This window comes from Sylvia atricapilla, chromosome 18, assembly GCF_009819655.1.
Source record: "Sylvia atricapilla isolate bSylAtr1 chromosome 18, bSylAtr1.pri, whole genome shotgun sequence".
Lineage (NCBI taxonomy): Eukaryota > Metazoa > Chordata > Aves > Passeriformes > Sylviidae > Sylvia > Sylvia atricapilla.
This window is the reverse complement of record NC_089157.1, coordinates 10,874,378-10,892,937: the sequence shown is the minus strand read 5'-3', so window position 1 is coordinate 10,892,937 and position 18,560 is coordinate 10,874,378. Positions and strand designations below refer to the sequence as shown.

Genomic DNA, 18,560 nt, shown 5'->3' with positions numbered 1-18,560 from the left:
TCCATGCCCAAGGTAAAAGCTAGAAGAGGTTGTCTGCTGCCATCACTAAAGGATGCTTTGGCAGCCTGAGTGTTGGGGACAACTTTCCCTGCACTCTCCTCTGGTTCATATGTTTCCCTTCTTTTAATAAATTCCCCACAGGATGAGGCTGAACTCGTTTGATGCAGAGCTGTCTTCTTTTGCATTCCTTTTAGGAACAAAATTGAAGCGGTTGTAAAAAATCCTGACTTTTTACCTGCTTTCAGGAGGAGGATTTTGCTTTGACTTTGCAATACACACGTGTCATGTAGCACAGACACTTTGGAGTGTCATTCCCTGTCACTGCTCACCTGGGGACACTCCCTGGGCTCCTCCAAGAGTCCTGGGAGCTTCACTGGGTGTCCTGTGGCTGCAGAGGTGGGCACAGACCCTCCTGCTGTGGCCCAGAATCCCTGAGTGCTGCAAGATCTGGTCCTCACCTTTGGGGCTTCTCTCTCTGTCCCCCCCAAGCCACAGCCCAATGTCTCATAGCCACCAGGAGAAAGGGCTTTGTATTTGCTTAAACTTTACCCATTTCTGTTTAATTAGAGAGGAGATTAAGCTGGAGTTTATTAAACTACGATTTGTCCATCAGTCTTTTCTCTCTGGACTTTGAAACCACTAGAACAAGAATGGGTTTTGATAGAAGAATATTTTGCTTGGGGTTCTGCTCGAAAATCTGTGCCCCTTGTGTTACCTGCCCTTGGAGCTCTCCCCTCCCAGCACCAGCTGTAGTTGTGTGCAAAAAAGGCCCTGAAAAACTCCTGTCACTGACCTAATATCAGCATGCTCATGATCACTGCCTTTAATTTAACGTACCTTAACAGATCACATCTCTTTTTCTTTTCTTTTTTTTTTTTTCCTTTTTAATTTTCCTTTGGATTTTTGTCTCCCACGTAGGTACCATGGACGGGGTATCAGGGTAGGTTTGCAGTCGACCCTCGGCTCATTACTCACCAAGCAGCCATGGCATATAACATGAACCTGTTACAGGCACATGGGCGAGGGTCTCCGATCCCGTATGGCCTGGGCCACCACTCCCCTGTTAGCATAGGACAGCAGCAGCTCCCACACCAGGACAAGGAGCAGCACGAACAAACCCGGAATGGTCAGTGCTTGGAATGCCTCTGCAGCCTGCTCTGCTTTGGGGGCACGTCGGGCTTGAAGCAGGGGGTTGTGGAAAGGGCTTTTCCTTCCTCTGTCCTTTCTCCCTAATCCCTAATCTCTCTCTTCCTTTCCTTTCTCTGTCCTCCTCCCTTTCCTCCCTGATCGAGGGATCCCCAGACTTGGGATTTGCCATTACAAATAGAATAACTGGGATATTGTGAGGTTCAGAAGGAATGGGAGTTGGGGAGGGGTGTTGAGGGTGTAATTGTTTCTTCTCCATTCCACAGTACTGCTGATGTTATTTGCAATTAAGTTGGAAGGACTATTTAATGATTAATGAACAAAGCGTAGAGATGAAAGGGGAAATGTTATTTCGGTAGATGATACTAAATGTCTGTGGTGCTGTAAATGAATGCCATTCTAATAAGGTGGTTTTCCTGTGTCTGGGGGGAAAAAGCAATTCCCAAATAATAATTTTTTTATTGAAATGAAATTATTTTGTGAATGTTTTTAGGTAAAAGCGAAAACACTGCTGGACCTGAAATCAATAAAATTCGAACACCTGAGAAGAAACCTCTAGAATCCAAGCAGGTGGGTTTCTCTTGTATGGATTTCTGGTTTGGTTGGTTTTTTTATTTTTGAGGCTTCGAGTATTTTTGTTTGTTATTGTTAGTTATTTCCTACTTGTTAGCTATTTCCTACTCTCTCTTAACGAATTTAATCATTATGTCGAGCCGTTCATTCAGTCAAACCGAAATGTTGTTTTTAAAAATGCGGATTTTCAAACCGTTTCCATCTCCTCCCGCAGGTGGATTTAGAAGCCAACCCTCAGCAGAGGAGCCCCGAGTCCCGTCCCAGTGTTGCTTACCCCAACGCCAAATTCCACCGCAAAGACACCCCCAACCCCCGGCCGCTGAACCTGCACCTCACCCCGCCCCACGCCCAGTTCCCGCTCCCCGCCCGCCACTTCCAGCACCTCTCCCAGCTCCCCAGGCAGCCCTACCCTCTGCAGCAGCAGCAGCAGCAGCAAAACCTCTTAAATCAACAGCAAAATCACTTGCCTGAGCAGCCCAACCAAATGCCGCCCCAGCAGAGCCAGGTAGTTCAGCAGCATAATCACTTGAATCAGCAGCCTGCAGCACCTTCGCAGCTTTCCCCTGCTTTCCAGGCAGGCCCCAGCCAGTCCTTTTTTAATAATCCCCTTCCCCACCGACCGCATTCTCCTGCTGTAGATGCTGTGATTTCAGAACAACACCCCCCACCACCTCTGTTACAAGAAGTCAATAATCCTTTGAGGCCTATTGCGCAGCACAACCCAGTTCTGCCAACCCACTTGAACAACTTCATTGAAGAGAATCCGTCAGCAATGCCCTTAGGGGACGCTTTAGGTAGGTGACTTTTCTTTATTTAAATTCGGAGCGTGCAATTATTAACTACATTGAAGTGAAAATGAAGGAGGTATTTACCTTTTTCAGGCATATTGCTCTGAATTGGGTCATTGTTGGGTTAGTTTCCATAAGTAATGTCATTGAGCATAATTTGCTGCTTGAGGCATGTTTGAATATTCAGCACTTTATTAGAAGATTCGTGTTTATATGATTTTCCATATGATTTAAATAACCAGGTTATGCACTGCAATGCAGTTAGTGTATAATAGACCCTGGAATAAACTGTATAAAAAAGTATTATTTTTTTATTTTTTTTTCTGACATAAAGATCTTTAAAAAGGGGCATTAGATAAATTTTTTTTTCAAAACTATTTTTATAGATCGTATGCATGGAAATGTAGCTTTGGAAACAATAAGGCAGCAACAACAAGCCAGGTTACAGCAATGGAATGAACATAATGCCTATCTCAGTCAAGGCACTATTCCATATCAACACCATCACCATCCTCATCTACCACATCTTCCTCAGCAACCAATTGGATTACATCAACAGCAGCAAGTTAGGGCAAACTGGAAACTTGCCAGTAATACAGAAGATGAAACAGAGGCAACATATTCAAGGTATTTGTTTACTGAGTCATCAGAGCTTGTGTAAAATTGAGCAGTGGGCACCTATCTGTAACACTGTGATCAAGTGCAAGGCACTTAAAGGTATTGCTTTTTGCTGCTGTTATTATGAAGGTTAAAATAGCTGGCAGGCTGACTTACAACTATGCTTTTATTATGTGTTATGCTTTATTCTGTTAGTATATTGGGTAGTAAAGCTGTAGTGGAAAAATATTTTTATGGAGCTTTTCACTGCTGTATTTATGGAATAAGGAATGGATAGAGAGTAACAACCATGTGTTTTTATGAAAGAGGTGTCTGAGTGTAGTTAAGGCCTATTTAAGTTGTAAATTCTTCAGTTTGAAGTAGCAGTCTGAGATTTGTGTGCTTGAAAAGAAACAAAACAGCCCCTCCCTGAACACTGCTCCCCAGTGAAACCTAAACTTTTCTTCCTTTTCAAAAAGCCTTTGCTTTTAAAAGCAGATTTAAAAAAAAAATGCTTGTATTTGAGATGGAGCTTTAGGAGGCAAGAAAGGAAGCTGTTGAACACCAACAGAAAAATGGTTCCAGTGGTCATCAACTTTAATCATGTATATTGGAAAGGCTGGATTTTGAAATTGCCTCTGTTTACTGTCATCTCCCACTATGCTTTCTTTTCCATCTGGTTTGTTATAGACATGATAAAGCATCTAAATGCCCTCTTAGCTGACTCTTTGAAGTGCTGAATTGGCCTTTTGAAGAAGTTCAGAAGTATATTGTGCAAGTGAGGGGAGTCCCTGATTGTCCTGGCTTTTGCCTTGAAAGGGGTTAAAATTTTCTTTAACTATGTGAACTTTTAACTTTGTGTAGTAAAGCGGGGAAATCCTTACCTTTAGTTGTCTCTTAAGAGATAACAAAAAATTGATTCTTCTGACTGGAAAGGAAATCTCAAGAGTTATTAAAACTTTGAGATGATTCAGGTGGGTATTTCATCCAATTAATCCTCCTGTGCCTAATTCCTGATTACTCAGCCACATCCTTTGAAGTTAGGGTCAGTAAGCGCAAAGACGAGAATATTTAAACTCAGTGTTGCGCTCTCTCTGAGTTTTCTCAAAAAGAAAACTTTTTTTACACCTCTAAAGAAACACAGGTTTTTTTACACCTCAAAAAGAGTGAGATTTCATCAAAACTTTTTTTTTTCCCCCCTCTTTCCTTTGCTCCACCGTGGCCGTGCAGATTCCAGGACTTGCTGCGGGAGCTGTCGCAGCGCGAGCCCAGCGAGAGCCGCGACGTGGCCGAGATGCCTCCGCCCCAGTCCAGGCTGCTGCAGTACAGACAAGTCCAGCCCCGAAGCCCACCAGCACTCCCTTCTCCTTCCTGTAACTCCAACCACTTCCCCAACTTCACCGAGAGCAGCAGAGACATTGAACTGCCCGCTAACCCGGCGTTCCAGCAGCATTTGCCCCAAATGTACAACCCCCCTTTCTCCATGCCATCCGAACACATAACCCCGTCTCCCTTGAAATACCTGCAGCCTGACGGCTCCTGGACTTACGCTAACCTGCAGCAGAACCACCTCCTGGGGCAGGGCTTTCACTATGGAATACCTCCACTGCCCCACAGGTCGCAGCAAAGCCCTTTTATACAAATCCAGAATCATCAGCACGCAGTCGGTCAGGAGCCATTTCATCCACTCGCCTCTCGAGCAGTTTCTGCTTCTTCGCTCCACAGCTTAGAAGAGGTGGGTGTTCTGTCTGCTCTGCACTCATCCTGTCATTTTAATACCAGATCATGTTGTGAAGTGGTCATGATTGCAAAACACAGTGGGGAATTTTATGAGGTGGAATTGTTCTCTCTGTTTCTGCTGTTCACCCCGAGCAGATCCGTGGTTCTTGGCGCTGCAGGTGGAACGTTTTCTCTGTTAAATGGGAAACCTTGGCTTTTGGGATGTCACTCTGAGGTTTTGTGCAGTCATTGCTCTGTGTCTTCATGTCATTTATGTGCAGTGAAAATCCACCAGAGCCCAGGTGGAAGCTCTGGACAGTCAGCTGGAATGACCCAGCCAGTGGGCTCAGTGTTGAGCTGTGAATGTGCTTGAGATACTTCTCATAGGAGACCAGAGCTGTCCTAATCCCACCCTGCCTGCATGAACTCGATACAAATACTTGATCCTGTGTATTTTGGGGGCTGTGTTAGAAATCAGACACCCAGCTGTGATGCCTGAGGCTGTCTCCAGCACACACCCTGCCACACACACTGCCTCTGTCCCTCCCCAGCTTCTCTTGTCCTGGCCTCTCAGGGCTGTGCCAGCACATACACCTAGGACAGGTCACCTTTGGCACAGGAGGTTTTAATCCCTCTTGGAATTTGAGGTGCTGAGGAGTGGATGCTGTGCAAGCACAGAGTATTCTGATGCCAGGTTGCATTCCAGCAATGTGAGAATTAATATTATCACTGAGTGCAGGTTTTCCAATATTTGTACATAAGTGGCTTGTTCTGTGATGCGTTTCTGTTAAGGTTTTTACAGAAGCTGGGGAGGGAGCCTTGCTCATTGCTGTCTCACACAATATATATTTAATTTGTCTTTCACCTTCTCAAAACAGAAAATACTTAGTTTTTGAGCCTGAGAAAATTCAATTCTAGTTTGTTTTTTTTTACTAAAATGGAATCCCAGTGCAGAAATTTTACAAATTTCTGTCTTTACATACATCCAGAGAGGTTAATGGAGTCCTCAGGCCCAGCCTGAGCTGTAGTAAGGTTTGGGTTTATAGACATTTAGAAATTTGATGTCTCAGTCCATTAAGTCATAGCACCCTGTATAAAATCAAATACTTTGTGACAACAGTTAATGCTGTCAGTACAGCAGGACGTAGGAACAATGGCTTTTCAGCAGTAATAAACCAATAAATATTCCTATAGAGCTTGTGACAGCTCCTGCTATCTGAAGACAAATAGAGTGAGCCTTTATGTAATTAGTGCAAATTCAGTTTAGTTCTTATTTCTTCTTCCTTTCAAAATATGTGACAGAAATGCCAAATGCAGTAAAAGTGTTACAAGACAGAGACTTTCTTCTAAACTTTCCCAAACTGCAGCTTCAGCTGGTAGATAGGACTGAATGCACAAAGAAATCAAAATGGGGCTTTAGGTGTGTTTTTAACAGATGTCCCTGAGACAAGGCACTTGCCAGGGCAGATTTCTTGACTCTTGGTATCCTAAACTGTTTTTTCAATCACTATTTATAAAGCTGTTAATTGACTTGATACTTGAAAGCTTTTTGCATGTGTTTAGTCAAACCAGATCTGAACTGCACATCAAAGGGAATACTGGAGTTATTCTGTCTGGTTTCTGTACTTGCAAGTGTCCAGAACTTTGATAAATTCCTGATTGCTTACCAAAATAGCCCTTTTAAACTCAACGAATGTATACTTCTTGGTTGATTTGGGCAATAATTTATGAGATTTTTTTTTGTTTGTTGTTGTTGAAGAATATCCTTAGGGGAGGGGATTGTCAGGATATCCAAGTGTTGATCCCTTGATTGTGGTGACTGAAATAAGATATAACAGTTTCCTTTCATGCACTTTCCCCCGTTTGTTTTTTTTGGTAGATGATATAGTAACAATAGTTGGACTCTGCAAGCAAATTATTTGATGTTTGTTTAGCTAATTTCTTGTGACATTTCATTAGGATGTTCTTTTTTTTCCCCTTTACCAAGTCTAGATTCACCTGAATGACTTTTCTGTCATTGGTGCTCTTGTTAGTCAGTGCTGATGGGAGTAAATACTGTATTTATTGGTAAAAATAAACTGTGCAACAGACTTGCTTTGAATCTTGAGAAAGCTTAGAAGGCCCTTAAATCTGAACTCTTGAAGTCCACAGGTTAATTGATGGAGCTCCTGCTGTTTTCATCTACATGATCTACAGGGTTTATGGAAGCAAGTAATTTCTGTGGTTTCAGATAAAATTCTCTGCATTATTTCTCCCGAGGGCACTCGCTTCTCCAGAGCATTTGCTTTGTATGTACAAAATCCAGTGTACAAATGTATCCTGCTTCCCCAGATCCTGGTGTACAAGGCACTAATTTATCCTTTGGAAAAGGAAAAGCCATTTTTTTTTCCTAGCTGCATTGTAAGAACATTTTTTTTTTCTTGCTCTTGTGTGTTTCTGTGCTTCCTTTGCTTCGTCTGTAAATGCTGGGTATCTTCCTCCTCACTGTGTGATCCAACACCCACAGAGGAGTGTGAGATGGAAAGGTTGAGAAGAATTAAGAAATCTCAGTTGTTGTTCTTTGCTCTTCCTTTAAAATTCTCTATTCTGTGTGATCAAAATATGTTATCAGTGACTGCAGTATACAACATAGAGCTTGAAATATATTACTTTTTTTGTAAATGCAAAGAACTAGGTGTTTTTTTTTTTTTTTTTTGTAACTATATTTCAGGAAAAATATTGAATGGGGAAATGGCATTTGATACATGCAGTTGAATCAAAAGAGCAAAAGGCAATTTTATGGTTTGGTTTTTTTTATTTTTTTTTGTTCCCAGTATGAACCAAGAGGACCAGGCAGGCCGTTGTACCAAAGAAGAATTTCCTCTAGTTCAGTCCAGGCTTGTTCTGAAGAATTAAACACTCCTCAAGACAGTCTTGGTCAGTGTAAAGAGCTTCAGGACCACAGTAACCAGTCATCATTCAACTACTCCTCCCCTGAGCTGTGGGTGAACTCCTCCTCCTCTGCCCCGTACCCCAACATTCCATGCAATGGAGCCAGCAGAGCTGTTCCAGCCCGGGAGCTGCTAGGTGGGTACAGTGCCCCTCTTCTGCCCCAAAAACCATTTAAGCCAAGATTTTGGAAGTATTTGTTGTTTCAGTTGTTATAGGTTTGCTTGGAATAATCCCATTTCTTGTTAACATGCTGCTTTTCGGCTGACAAAGTGCTGCATCTCAGTCTTCTCCAGAAGCTCCACTAAACCCAGAAAGTCTCTTACAGTTCCTCCAAGTGCAGTTGAATTTGTGCTGCAGGGAGCTGAGGTGACTGGTGGGATTTATCTGCAAGATAGATTATTTGTTTCCAGAATCAGTGATATTTTGTGTTGGTATTACAGTCTGAGGGAGCAGCACATAAACTGAATTAGTGCTCTCAGCGTTTCTCTAGTAAATTCTGGTACTTCATCAAAGGAGTGACGAGTTTAAAGTCTCTCTCACCATGGAAGGATCTCAGTGGAATGTGCCTTCCCTGGTGGTAGCAGCAGCGCTGATTGATTGAGCAGACAGAAACTAAATTAACTTTTCAGAGATGACAAAAAGCTGCAAGGAGAGAGCTGGAGCAGTTCAACTGCTCTTCTTCTGTTCTCCGTGTTTCTTGTGCTTTTGAAAAACAAAATGATCAGGAGAGTAGAGTTCCTTCCCTGTGATTTTTGCTTTAAGAATCTCCAGTGGGAATTTAAAAACAAAATTAATAAAAATGCAAACAGTATTCCAGTGTGGATATTAAAACCACTTAATAATGTGGAAAAATATTTATAAGCTGGTTTTATTTGCCTTAAAAGATTTAATTGCTTTTCATCAAACTTTATAAACGTAAAACATCTTGTAATTTCATAGTAATTCTGAAGTAGGAACATGCAGTGTAGAATGAATGAGAAAAGCTCTTTATATCAGAGACAGCACTCGAGAATTAAATTCCTAATGTGCCTTTTAATTTCCAAAATGTGAAAACGTTATTTTGCAAACCCATATTTATGGCAGCATCTTTCGTGCTAAGTTCAAAGCTTCAAGCTCGGGGCACCTCCTTCAATCTATTTCTATTTTTACTGAAAATCAAGGAGCTGAATGCACAGTATTATGTGGCATTCATCACTGAATTGCTCACACAGAGCTGCTCTCCAAACTCCGTGGTTATCTGAGAGGAGCTCAGGAACTCTGGCACGTTTATCTTGGGATCAGCCAGTCCCACATTTCTTTGCTTTAATGAAAAGCTTGAGAACCTGTTTGTGAGTAAAGCCCTCAGAGGACAGATGTGTATGTAAAAAGTACCATATACACACATTTGCTGTCAAATACTAAATTTTAAGTGAAAATGTCAAGTTCTCACTGCATTTGCAATGAAATGTTTTTCTGTTGTGGTTAAGCACGGTTTCTGTTTTGTCAATAATTGTATATGAGACAGAACCCTTGATCTAATGGTTCATGCAAACACATCCCCATTTTATGGCTGCTGTGGCTTTCCACATTCACAGCTCACCGCCTGTGATCATATTTACAGCCCAAATGTGTTTTATAGAGCTCGGGGTTAATGACCAGTAACTGCACTGTTCTCCTTACCGTTGGTTTTTATCCGTGAGATAAAACCCCGTGGGGACGTGATGCTGTGGGAGCCCTGTGCTGTGTCTGCTGCTGAGAGGAGTGACTCTGGCTCCAGGCTGGGCAAGGGCTGATCTCTCCTGCACCTCAGCATCAGGAGGGATTTATGGAGCACAGGGAGAGCTGCTGGCAATTGCTCAGGGCTCTTCTGTGCAGGCGCTTCCCAAAATTGCGGTTTGGGAGTTGGACGTGCGTTGCTTTTTCTGTTGATGGAAAGAAAATGATTTAAGTTCTTATTTGAGATACGTATTTCATATTTTTCCTTGTCTTAGACACCTCTACCACACACAGCTTTCACCTCTGGCCCTGCTTGTCATTACTTGTCTTCTCTTGAGTGCTGTGGTTATTTTGGGAGGTTTTTTGCTCGTGTTCTGGGCTGTTTGTTTTTTGTTGAATCATAGCAACCCTAGCAAAATTGCTTTGCTTGTGTTCTTTCCATATCCATTCTTCTATGGGTTGGTTTTGGGGTTTGGGCTTTTTTTGGTTTTTTTTTTTTTTTGAGTGCTCTATAAAAAGCAGAAGCCTGTGTGTGACCCTTCCGGTGAGAAACTTTATGTTTTTCTACTTTCGCACTCATTTGGTGGTACATTTTTGTATGTGCATTTTAAAAATAACGTTATATGATTAAAGCCTGAAATAATTACGGAATATATCTGTTGCCCAGTTCCTGGACTATTGCAGATAGAGCATGTTTCAGTGTAGTGTCTCTCTGGCTGTGCAAGACAGCACAATTCTCCAGACAAAAGTAAGGGACCTCATTAGGATTCAGGAAATTCACTTGAAAGCAGTTTTATACCTATGGTTTAAAGCACCATTTTTTCTGATAGTTACAGGAGTTGTTAAATGTGGAGCAAGAACATATCAATTAGCAGGAATGCATTCAGCCTGAAATACCAATAATTAGTTGGTTGGCATTCAGGACTCTGAATTGCTGTTGGAGAATGAATTATATATGGTGCTGTAAATTTTAATTTTAGCCTATTAAGCTGTAAAGCAAGAAGAATGAAATACTCTTTGTGCTGTCTGGGTGGATAAAGTGCTTAAATTAGAGTAGATCCCATTGGGAAGCGGCTCCCCTTCGGAGAATCCGCTGTGAGGAATTGCAGCTTTGGGCTTTCAGCTGTGGGGCACAGACACACCGAGGATGTGTTTAGTGATGTCAGTCTTGAGGCAAGAGCTGGGAGGGAAGTTTGAGCACTTCAAGGGTTGGATGGGGCTTGGAGCAAGCTGGTCAGGGGGAAGTGTCTCTGCCCGTGGCAGGGGATGGAGAAGGATGAGCTTTAAGATCCCATCCAGCCCATCCCATCCTGGGACTGTCATTCCATGGAGCTCATTTCCAGCCTGACTGAACGTGGCAGATGAGTGCTGTGGGAGGAGGTTCCCCAGGGGGCTGGTGGCAGCTCTGCCTTTGGGCTGCTGAGCCAGAGCCCTTCCTTTGCTCCAACTCTGCTTTCTCCTTCGCAGCTCCCCCCAAGGCCGCCAAGCCTTCCCCGGAGGAACACCTGAAGACAGACAACATGCAGCTCACCAACTCCTTCAACTACAACGTGCTCCAGCACCTGGGCCAGTTCCCCCCTCTGATGCCCAACAAGCAGCTGGTGGAGTCCAACAGCAGCAGCCCCCAGCCCACGGGAGGCACCAAACCCGTCATGTCCTACGCCAGCGCCCTGCGGGCTCCCCCCAAACCCAAACCTCCTCCTGAGCAGACAAAAAAGAACAGCGACCCCCTGTCCTTGTTTCAGGAACTTAGCCTAGGTAGTTCATCAGGTAGCAATGGCTTTTACTCCTATTTTAAATAATCAGATTATTTTTTTTAGAGAGAAATTTTAATTTTTATTTGTGTCGGTAGATGGAAGGTAGTCGGGGCTTCACCTGTAGTTGCAAATATTCCCTTTTGTTTATATTGGTAAATATATCCTCACTTAATTGCTTTGCTGCTAGACTTGCAACTAATTTTTTTTTTTTAATTATATTCCATTATTTTTCATTTTTTTTTTTTTTGATGTGGGTCGGGTTTTTGGAAGCTTCTCTGTAGGAAGACACACACGTGTTATTTTTTAATTTGTGTAATGTTAATGATACGTTGCATTAAACTAGCAGCTGAGAGATTACCTGTATAACTTGAAAAAAAAAGGAAAAAAAAAAGGAAAAAGAAAAAAAGGAAAAAAAAAAGTTTGTCTAAATTGTATTTAAGAAGATTGTAAGTAGCATTTACATTTATTCAATAACATTAGCATACTATGCTGGGTTTCTGTACCAGAAATGGCCAGTTAATGTAAAAATGTATGTTATTTCTGCTTAAATTCATTTAATTTTTTTTTTTTTTAATAAAGGTGCAGCATCTTCTAAATAATTTCAGTTTTATCAGCTTTTTTGTGAAGGGATGCTGCATTCTCAGACTTTTCTAGTTTTAGATTCTGTATGATGTGGTATTGTATTTTCCATCCACTGTAGGGTAAAGTAAAGGCATTCTTTGCAGACACCTATGCCATTGTTTGGAAACATTCAGATAAAAGTATTGGTATACTTAAAAAAATAATAAAAAAATCGAAAAAAGAAGAAAAAAAAATTAACAAAAAACCCAAAAAACTCTACATTTTATTTTTGGACAAGCTAATAATATAAGCTTGTTTGAAAAGTTAATTTGATAGGTTTTTTAAATGAATCATGAAGCTGAAAATAAATTTTTAGGTATGTTGGTGCTTAGTAGATTTAATAACTATTTTAAAAAAAAATGCGTGAATTTAGTAAAATACTTTTTTTTGTTTGTTTGTTTAATTTTTTTTTTTTCCACTATGCATGTGTAAATGTTTGTAATCTGGCTTTTTCCTCCCCTCTTCTCCAGTGGTATAAAGAATTGTGCCGCTTTAATTTTTTTTTTTTTTTTTCCGGTAAAACTTTTGGTACATTATTTGATGTTTACATTAAAATGTGACATTATACAAGGAAATTCAGATATTTTGCTAACTGTTTTTGTTTGAGGAACATCATTAAAGAAGAGATTTAATGTTTGTCAAAGCTGTATCCAAATTAATCTAAATCTTCTGGGGATCAGAGTGGTTACCAGGTTATCTCCAGGAACCTGGCCCTTAAGGAATCCAGGCTGAAAAATTAATTATGGGATATGAAAAATTAAAAAAAAAAAATTAAAGAAACAAATACGAATGAAAATTGAGAAGATAAAAACTTTGTGGATAAAGATTTCTGGTCTTGCACACTGTCCCTGCTTTGTGGCTCCAGAGGGGGGGTTGTACAGTTTTCTCTTTTATTTCTCCTTCATCTTCCTTTGACACTTGAAAGAATTTGAATTCTGGGAACTGGTTTACAGGAATGAGCTGGGTGTAGTTCCGAATTCCTCCACTTATTAACTGCAGGAATTGAGATTTTAGAGCTGTGAGGGGGTGATTTCAGAGTTTTGCACCTGGCTGCTGGTCTGCTCAATCAGATTTTTGCTCTAGTTACAATCAATCAGCTTCATTTATTTTTTTTTTTGCATTTGACTTCATGTGTTAAGACCAGGGTCATTATGTAATGGGGTTGATTTAAACTCAGTACACTGCAGAGGGTTGCATATAAATTTTTTATTATAAATCTTTGCTGGGTTATGATTCAGAAACTTATCTGAGAACCCTTTTTTCTCCTTTTTGCTGTAAAGCAAAGCTCGTGTAACTCCCTAATTTATTTCCTGATGTTATACCAAACAAAGAGTGCTGGGGAGGGGACAGGCTCTGCCAGGTTCTGCTCAGCACTTCAGCACAGGGAATGGAACCCACACGACCCAAAAACGAGGAGAGGCCAAATTCTGCAGCCTTGAATCAAGCAAAGCTGCTGCTCAGTGGGTTTTTGCCAAGCTGCTGGCTGCAGGAACCAGTCCATGGGAAATTCACTGGCAGAGCTGAGGTGGGGATCCAAAGCACTTCACTTCCCCAGCGTTTTGTAATTTCAGGGTTTCAGAGTCACTCAGTTCTATGGAGCAGCCTTTTGATTCTGTTCACCATTTAATATTGAATATTCAACTAATAAACATCACTTGTTAATTTACTGCTATCTGTCGATCAGTTAAGGGGGAGATGGTCACATCTCACCTTATTTTATTCTGGTTTACACTGGTATTTTATTTACACTGAAAACGTTACAGATAAAATCCCATTTTCTCTCTGACTTAGAATTTCAGTTCTTTGACTTTATGAAAACCCCAGGTGGTTTTGGTGTTAAATTTTCATAAGTGCTCTCACCCAGGAATCTGAGGATGGTATGATAGAGATGAGCTAAGTTAACAGCTTTGGCATGAATCATTGGGATTTCTTAGATTTGGATTTCTTTTTTTTCCAAAAGATTTTGTTTTTTTGAAATCTCTTGTCTGGCTGTTTTATGTCACATATACAGCCCTGAGTGAGATCTCTGGTTTTTGCAGCCAATTATCCAATGTTTATTGAAGTCATGTTTAGAAAACCCCAAAACTGTGTTTTCAACACTCCTAGGGCTTCAATCAAATCCTTATTAAAATGAAATTAGGCCTTACAGATGGCTCCAGTGGGCATTGCTCAGGCTGCACTGTAAATATGGACCTGTTGCAATTACAGGGAAAGTTCAAAATTGAGTATGAGTAAATTACCTCAATTTTGGGGGAAATGAGTGGAGGCTCGGGCATATGCACCAACTGGGTATTTGGCTCCTTGACTTTTTTAATGCTTCACTTAGTGCCAAATCCCGTGCTCCTTGTCCAGGAATAAACTCCCCATTGTTGTCCGTGGAAAATTTAAATGACAGATCTAAATTCAGTAAGCTTCTATTTGATATCAAGAATAATTTCTGGTTTTGTTTTCTTTAATTCCAGTTTTGATGATGTAAAAATCTGGATGCCTCATGGGAGGCTGTCAGCGTGGTGATAAGAACTAATGAAGAATGAAGGGAAAGATTTAATTAAAAAAAAATTATTTGGATTCCAAGAAAAAGAATTTTTTTTTTTTTTTTTTTTTTTTACAATTCAGTTAGAGCCTCTGCCTTTTAAAAAGCCACTTGGTGAATGCAGCTGGCATGTTTTTCTGTGTGTAGCTGAGGACTGAATTCTTAGGGAGCTGTGACTTTGCACTTGGCCATCCTGGGTGAGGAGCTCTGCTGCCAGCTCAGCCTGACCTGGAGCTGCATTCTGAGGTAACACTCACCCCTCCTGAGGCTGCAGGAGCTGCCCTGCCTCAGCTGGGTTTGCTGTGGGATGTGGCAGTGCCTGTCCCCAGCCTGGATTGCTCCTGGTGCTGCAGCCTGTCCTGAAGGATGTGCTGCTGCGGCACATCCCTGTCTCTCTGTGTTAGTGCTCTCTGGCTGCTGGGGGCTCTCCCCGCTGTGCTGGTCTCCTCTGGAGCAGCCTGCAGTGCTCTGGGTGTCCCCAGGCTGTGTCTCAGGTGTCTCAGCTCCTCAGAGCCCAGGGTGGCTCCTGGGGACTGCTCCCCTCCATCTCCCTTTGTGCTCACGTGGCAGCTTTCAGTGTTGCCACAAGACAGCTCAGAAATTGCTGTTTTGCATAAAGCTGGGCAGGTTAGAACCAAGCCCCCAGTGTCTATATTTTCTCCTGGAGGTTGTCATCTGATAACAGTTTGTCCTGGGTTTTTAATTGCATGGGCTGTGATGTTTCTGGCCCTTTCCAGGGTGTGAGTCCTGCCACTGACTGCGAACTCCGTGAGTGCCGTTCCCTACTTTGATTAATTAAGGTTTTGTTCCCAGATTTGTCAAGTTCAGCTGGTTTTTTTGCAGAGTTCGTGCTCTATAAGCAATTCTTTTGCTCTGTATGTAGCACCTCAGTGCTATAAGTAGCACCAAGAGCAGTATTTGACCACTCCAAATTTTCTTTTTAGGCTGAACTCCGGCATATCAGAACCTGCACATTTCCAGGGCAGTGAGCCCACCATGCTTCATGCTCTGCCCATATCATCCTTCAACTCATTTGTTTTGTTAGTTTTTTAAAGGTTCTAGTTTTCCTGCAAAAACTGCAGACAATTAACTTGTCAAGACAGATGGTGATGATCTATGGTGCCTATAAAAATTTGCACATCGTATTCCTTGACATGAAATATGGGCTATTTCTGTTGGTGTAGCAATACTTGCACTAGTCTCTTTTTGCTGGCTGTGTCAGGGAGCAAGGGCTGAATACTTCTAAATTCATTTTTTTTTTCTTCCATTCAAGAGAAGTACAAGGATTTGCAGCAGCAGCAATGGAAATGTCAATTCGGTGTGGGGGTTTTTTTGGCAACTTCAGCTGAGAAATGTTGAGGAGTTTTTTTACCTCATTAAGGATTAATAGATGCTTCTGACAAATTACAGAATGCTTGGCGACATGAATTATCCAAGACTGCTTAAAAGATGTTGTCAGGCCCTTTTTCAGCCTTCCTGCTGGAGGGTAAAAACCTTGACAAAACCAGCTGTGAGGCCACTGAGGTGCTCCCAGGGAGACTGGTGATACTGGGCACGAAGCTGAGCCTCAGCCTTGCCTCACACAATTGTGCTGCTGCTTCTGTTACGTAGAAAACAGTCCAGAAATTCCAGTTCATTCCCTGTTCTGCATTTCTTTGAAGAAAGCAGCAAAGCAGCTCAGAGTCTGATGCAGAGTGTGATGTCTGCATGCCTTGGATTTATGTTCAGTAGCTACAGCGGAGCCCGAGCATCGATCAAGTGTGACAAAGCAACGACAATCTCATCCCCTGCTTCAGTCAAAACAAAGTTGTGACGCTCTTTTCTTGTCCCTTGGTGACAGTGGAAAGGGGAAATAATTGGAATGGATGCTTTTAGAGCAGGTCCCACTGCTGTGTGTGTTTTATGGTACAGAGCAGCCCAATACCCCTGTAGGTAAGTGACAAAGCACTGCAGTGTTCCAAGGGGCACAGTCCCACTGTGGACAGTGGAAGCTTGTTCTGAATTAAGTTTAGGCTGAGGTTTATTCTCTGACAGTTTCTGCCCATAGTCAGGTTCCTGGCGTGTGACTGCAGCTCTGGATGTTGCCCAGGGGCTCTGTGTGAGTCCCCAGGGCTGGCAGTGCTGCAGACTTCTCCTGGCTCCTGTGTCAGGTGTGTTCCTCAGGAGCTGTGGGGCCCAGGTGAGAAAGTGTCCCTCTGCAGCAGGGCCAGGGATCTCATTGTAGGGGGGACAATCCCCAGATCTCTGGGACTTTCTGGAAATCATTTCCACAGCTTTTCGAGTGAGGAGGAAAAGGTGATGGCCACAAGGAAGTCACAGAGTGGGAAGGGATCAGTGAAAAAACCAAATCAGTAAATACCTGTGCTTTTGTAAACCGTGTCAGGGTGATCACACACCAGAGCATCCTGCACTGCTGCTGGCTCTCTCTGGGTTTGGACTGAAGGAGAAATAGTGGCGTGTGCCAGGATTTCTGGGTGAAATCCTCTCTCCTGCACCCATCTGTGGTGCTCTGTGTGCTGAGTTCTTCTCCCCCCACCCGCTGGTGCTGGGCTGTGCCTGCAGAACCTCCCTGCAGATGAAGGGTGTTCAAGAGCTCAGCTTGCTGCTAAACAGGCAGTTTTCTTCTTCAGGGTTGCTTGTCTGACACCTTTTCTGCACATTAAATTCACACAGCACAGCATTTAAAAACAAGGGAAGCAGATTCTCTGCACGCCTCACAGCAAATCTTACACAAACAAAACCCTTCCCGTCTTCTGTTGGGTTGACTGTGATTTAACACTTGGGCTTTGGCAGACTGCAGCAGCCCAGATCTCTGTGGCTTGGGCAGTGCCTGGAACCCCTCTCTGTGTCTGAGGAGGGGACTGGTGTAGGATTAGGGATGGGAAATGCCCCGAGGCTGAAGGTGTCCCTGGGTCTGGATTTCGTGCTCAGGATTTCATGGTGGTTGGTTGCTCCTTGTTCTGCAGATTGATTTGCCTCTCACTCTCTCTGGTGCCTGTTTCCCACTCAGTCCTTTGGCTGTGTCCCAGACCCAGGAGTGCTCGTGTTGGGTGTGCAGCAGCCACGTTCCCATCCCTGTCTGGTGTCTCCCTGCTGGTGAGGACATTTCCTTCACGTTTCCATGGTACGTTCCTGAGGTTCTGGTGCCTCTTCCCTGCTGTTTGCTCAGCTGAGAGAACGAAAACTGAAACTGGTCACAGCTCCCCCCTCCAACATTATATTCCTTTTCCTTTATGAAGGCAAATTACTTTTATTAACTCTCTTAAAACACATTATCAGCTCTCTGGCAGAACAAACCTGCTGCAGGAGCAGAGCCCTTCCCACCCTGAATACCAATGGCTGATTTAATGGACGGGTCCCTCTTCAGCACTTCTTAATATTTGGAAGAAGAAAATGAAGTTATCCACATCTGGCAGGGAATGGTCACAAAGCCTCAGCCTGGAGCACAAAGAGAATAAAACTCAGTGAGACTTAAGGGCTTTAGGAGGCATCTGGCTGAGCTGCCTGGGCTCTGGCTGTGGGTGTAGGATCTCGATGCTGTGAGCTGAGTGTTTTCTCTGCCTCGTGAGTAAAGTGATCCCAGAGAGGCTGTAAAACCTTGGATCCAGGCCACAGCTCAGCACTCACCAGGAATCTTTCCAGTGCCCTCACTGGGCCTTGGGTGAAGAGGATCAGGAGTGTGCAGGAGGTGGGTGAGACCTTCCAGAGTGTGTTTGTCTGAAATGTGCTCTTGAATATCCAGAAGGGAACTCAGCAGCATCTTGGCTGGGCTAAAAGTTGGCCCATCAGGATAAGAACCCAGCTAGAAGTTACTTTCTGCCAGCACAGGTACTGAAAGAGAGAGATGGCACTTGAGGAAAGGTGTGGATGTGTGTCCCAGGGGCACAGGATGTGTCTGTATGGGGTGACAAACTCAGACCCTGTCCCCAAACCCTGCTTATCTAAACCCATGGCATGTCTGAGTGATGGTGATGATGATGGTTGGGCTGGGAATGCTGCTGTTCCTGCCTGGTGCTCTGCTTAGATTAATCTTTGCTGTGTAGGTTTGGATGTCCCAGCCCAGGGTCAGCCCTCGGTGGTCACACTCACCACTTCCATTTCTGTTGTTGCAAGTAAAGGTTCTCCCTAGAAACTAGCCTCTGTTTTCCTGAACAATGAAAATGCAAATTCAGGATGTCAGCTCTGTACCCAAAAATAAGA

General features: G+C 42.9%; 1 protein-coding gene across 6 annotated transcripts in view; it reads left to right on the top strand.

Moving 5' to 3' along the window:
• Positions 1-12,021, top strand: part of HELZ (helicase with zinc finger) — an 84,162-nt gene extending 72,141 nt beyond the window's left edge. For all 6 annotated transcript variants that reach the window (XM_066332361.1, XM_066332360.1, XM_066332358.1 and 3 more), the window contains 7 exons: positions 919-1,126; positions 1,640-1,716; positions 1,934-2,513; positions 2,894-3,134; positions 4,335-4,839; positions 7,637-7,889; positions 10,917-12,021. In XM_066332361.1, the coding sequence (XP_066188458.1) occupies positions 919-1,126; positions 1,640-1,716; positions 1,934-2,513; positions 2,894-3,134; positions 4,335-4,839; positions 7,637-7,889; positions 10,917-11,251 (2,199 nt within the window). In that variant the 3' untranslated portion in view covers positions 11,252-12,021. The remainder of the gene's footprint in view (positions 1-918; positions 1,127-1,639; positions 1,717-1,933; positions 2,514-2,893; positions 3,135-4,334; positions 4,840-7,636; positions 7,890-10,916) is intronic.
• Positions 12,022-18,560: the final 6,539 nt, after the last annotated feature.